At 50.7% G+C, this 4,224-nt stretch overlaps 1 protein-coding gene across 1 annotated transcript in view; it reads left to right on the top strand.

The window, feature by feature from the left end:
• Positions 1–4,224, top strand: part of LOC122544023 (mitogen-activated protein kinase kinase kinase kinase 3-like) — an 11,835-nt gene that overhangs the window by 6,516 nt on the left and 1,095 nt on the right. The window contains exons 4-6 of the mRNA XM_043683037.1: positions 514–576; positions 2,235–2,316; positions 3,415–3,525. Coding sequence (XP_043538972.1) covers positions 514–576; positions 2,235–2,316; positions 3,415–3,525 — 256 coding nt within the window. The remainder of the gene's footprint in view (positions 1–513; positions 577–2,234; positions 2,317–3,414; positions 3,526–4,224) is intronic.

Raw genomic sequence — 4,224 nt, 5'->3', positions numbered from 1 at the left:
CCAATCTAACTCAACCCGACCCAACCCATCTTCAATCTGACCCAACCCATCTCAATTGAACTCAACCTGACCCAACCCATTCTAATCTAACTCCACCTAACCCAACCCATTCTAATCTAACTCAGTCTGATCCAGTTCAACCCAGGACAATGAAATTCAACACAAATGAGCTGAACTGGAACTCAACATCTTCACAACACAATTCAACAAAATCCAAGCCCACCTCAACCAGCTAAACCCAACTCTATCACAATCCAGTGCAACCCAATACTATCTAACCCAAGTCAACTCAACTCAAACCAACCTAACCCAACTCAATGCGACTAAAATCCAACTTGACCCAAGTCACAACCCATTCCAACCAAACTTCAGCTCAACTCATCCCAAACCATGTCAGTGACTGGCATGCACGTGTGAATGAACTTTTTTTTCAGTTACTTCCCACGGTCAGTGGGCATGCGTGAATCCATCAGAGAGTCTAAAATGTGTCTCCTTCTCCTTCTGTTCTCCTAGGGCATTGATGTTAATGTCGAAGAGTAATTTCCAACCCCCAAAACTGAAAGATAAGTTAAAATGGTAAGAGCACCTCACCAACTGTTGGGAGGTGGGGGGGCGATGGTGGGTGGCAGGGATGGCAAGGGTCAGGAAGTGAAGCCCACCACAGCCCACAAGTCGGGTCTCTCCATCCTCTATTCTGAAAGGAATTGTATAGGGATGTGGGTCTCACTGGAAAAAGGTTGGCATTTATTGTGGGCACCCAGTGCGTGCCCCACCTTGTTACCCCTTGAATAGGGTCTGGGGGAGTGGGGGTGGAGGTCATGATTTCGATATAACCAACGAGGCGGGGAGGGGGAAGGGAGTAAGTTCAGACTCAGCTACATCAGTGGAGTGGCGGGTGGGCTAGTTGAGAGGCGCTGGAGTCACACATCGATGTAGAGTCGAAAGAAGAATGATAGAGCTCCTTCAGTGAACCCTTCTGTTAATTAAACCAAACATCCAGAAAAACTCACCTCGCCTCGTCATCTGTTAAAGTAGGAGTGACTCCCCAAAGTCCATTATTTAAAGAAAATAACACTCATTTATTACTTAACTCTAAAGTGAACATTAAACAACAACAATTCACAACTCTAGATCCCCCTTTCGGCTAATGATCTGCCTCCAACTCTATAACAATATGCCGTTCCAATAAAACACTTAGTAAAATTACATCAATTTAATTTCAAACCCATACAGCCACTGTTGTCTTTGCTGTCTGCCTTCCTCCAACTAAAGATCTCTCTGGGCCATCTTCTTTCTTTTTACTGTGATTATATTTCATATGAAAAGGTACATTTTTATGAAGAGCATTTCCTAATTTCGTGGCTCTCGATGGCAGTTGCTCTGTCTGATTTTTGCCTGCTTTTTCTTATATCCCCAACATTGGATCATGTCATTGGTTTGATGTCAGCAAAACAATAAATTCAAACACGATTGGGTTTCAGTACCCTGGGACATAATTTCAACTGATTAGTTAAATTTGAATTGTTGTCAAAACAGCAACCAACTCAGGTATTTATTTCAAAGTATCTATTTATAGGCAGCACGGTGGCTCAGTGGCTAGTGCTGTTGCTTCCCAGCGCCAGGGACCCGGATTCGATCCCACCCTCGGGGCGACTGTCTGTGTGGAGTTTGCACATTCTCCCTGTGTCTGTGTGGGTTTCGTCCGGGTGCTCCAGTTTCCTCCCACAGTCCAAAGATGTGCAGGTTAGGGTGGATTGGCCGTGGGAAATTAGTGCCCAGGAATGTGCAGGTTAGGGTGGATTGGCCATGGGAAATTGTCCCATAGTGCCCAGGGAGGTGCAGGTTCGGGTGGATTGGCCATGGGAAATTGTCCCATAGTGCCCAGGGATGTACAGGTTAGGGTGAATAGGCCATGGGAAATTGTCGCACAGTGCCCAGGGATGTGCAGGTTAGGGTGGATTGGCCGTGGGAAAGTGTCCCATAGTGCCCAGGGATGTGCAAGTTAGGGTGGATTGGCCATGGGAAATTGTCCCATAGTGCCCAGGGATGTGCAGGTTAGCGTGAATAGGCCTTCAACTTTATAACAAGGGTAGCTCCATGTTGCCATCTAAACCACTAGCTGGTGGGGATTTGAACCCTGAACTATCCCCCACACCCCCAGCACTGCGCACCTCCCGAACCAGGGGAAGGACGTTGTTAGCGCTCCCACTCTCACCTCCTCCTCCTGCCCTCAGGTCCTCGGAGTGTCACAGTTTCATCAAGATGAGCCTGAGAAAGAATCCCAAGAAGAGGCCGACAGCGGAGAAACTGCTCCAGGTAATGGGAATCTGGGATAACTGTCAGCGCAAGGTCGCTTTGAAGAATGGCAAACAGTGTGGAGTTAAGGTGTCTGACTGAAGACATTGGAGGAGGTCACAAGGGGGCGATGTGGGCTCCAGATCTTACATGCTCCAGGGAGTGGGACTTCCCATCCCTATCCCAAATGGTTGGGTCGGGATAGAGTATCTCAAACCCCATTACGTTCATATCCCTGGGACACCTGCACCCACCAACCCCACTGCCCCGTGGCTGAACACTCCCCCTCCCCCTCCCACTCTGTCAAGGACGTGCAGGTCCTGGGCCTCCTCCACCGCCAAACCATTACCACCCGACACCTGGATGAGGAACGCCTCATATTCTGCCTTGGGACCCTGCAGCCACATGGGATAAATGTGGATTTCAACAGCTTCCTCATTTCCCCTCCCCCAGCATTATCCCAGTCACAAACTCCAATTCGGCACCACCCTCCTGACCCGTCCATCACTGCCCCCTCTGACCTATCACCTTCTCCCTCACCTTCATCCATCTATCGCTTTCCCAGCTACCTCCCTCCAACCCCACACCCCCCCTCCCACTTATCTCTCAACCCCCAACCCACGAGCCTCATTCCCAATGAAGGGCTTTTCCATGTATTGTCGATTCTCCTGCTCCTCAGATGCTGCCTGACCTGCTATGCTTTTCCAGCATCACATTCATGACTATGTCCATATCCCACCAATCCAAATACCTCAAGACCCTGGGGGAGGGTGGGGAGCGAAGTTTACTGGGAAGGGACCAGGGATGATGGTCCTCAGGGAATGTGGAGACAGACTAGAGATGCTGTGGGATCATTCCCCTTGGAGCAGGGAGGGTTTGAGGATGTGGGGAGAGGAGATTGAATGCATGCATTTGGATCAGGAAGGGGCTTTTGGATCGGTCGATGAGGGAGAAACAGCTCCCAGAGGCGGGGGGGGGGGGGGGTGGAGGGGGAGTCAGTGGCGGTCACACAGGGACCACTCAACCCCTCTACTCTGGGGAATTCTAGACGATTACCCCCACCACGTCTTCCAAAGGAATAACCAGCTTCTGGGCCACTTGATGTGTTTTCCTTGGCAGCACCCATTCGCCAACCAGGCTCTGAGCCGGATCCAAGGGATTGAACTTCTGGACAAGGTCAATAATCCGGAGGCCAGCACAACCTCACCTACAGATGACAGTGACCTGGAGGTAGGGTGTGCCGGGGTGTAAGGGGTTGGCTGGATTTCACCGAGATGCCAGGCAGAGATGTTACCCATGGCTCCTGGTCACACCCTGTCAGTGCCAGTTGACCCACGGTGGACAGAACCCTGCCCCCTGCCATCTCCCATACCCCCCCCCCACCAATGGGGCAACTGTCTGCCTTTCAGACAAAGCCCCATGCACTTGGGACCAATAACCTGCCCCACTGTCAGGGGGTCAGTGCTGAGGGAGTGCTGCACTGTCGGAGGGTCAGGGCTGAGGGAGCGGGCACTGTCGGAGGGTCAGGGCTGAGGGAGGGAGTGAATTGCATTGGAGAATTGAGTGTTACCTCTCATGACTGTTGAGTCAATAACACGCGAGGGATCGAGAACATGCTATCCCAGTATTCCCAGCATTTGTGAAAGTGCTCTATTGAAATGATGGAACTAGGCGTTAAACAGCAGCCACCCAGAAATGAGCAGGTTTCTCCCATCACAGATAAGTGTAACAATAGTTGGCTTCAAAACTGATTGAAATGTAGGCAGAGAGGGAGGAAAAGAGAGGGGTGAGAGGGGAGATAGATGACAGAAGAGAGAGAGAGAATGGGCAGAGCGAGAGAGGAGAGAGAAAGGGAACAGAGGGGAGAGGAAGGAGAGAGAGTGAAAGGGAAGGGGTGAAGAGAGAGAGATGACGGAAAGTGGACAGGGA

Source organism: Chiloscyllium plagiosum, chromosome 45, assembly GCF_004010195.1.
Source record: "Chiloscyllium plagiosum isolate BGI_BamShark_2017 chromosome 45, ASM401019v2, whole genome shotgun sequence".
Lineage (NCBI taxonomy): Eukaryota > Metazoa > Chordata > Chondrichthyes > Orectolobiformes > Hemiscylliidae > Chiloscyllium > Chiloscyllium plagiosum.
The sequence above is the reverse complement of the archived record's forward strand: the minus strand, read 5'-3'. Positions and strand labels throughout refer to the sequence as shown.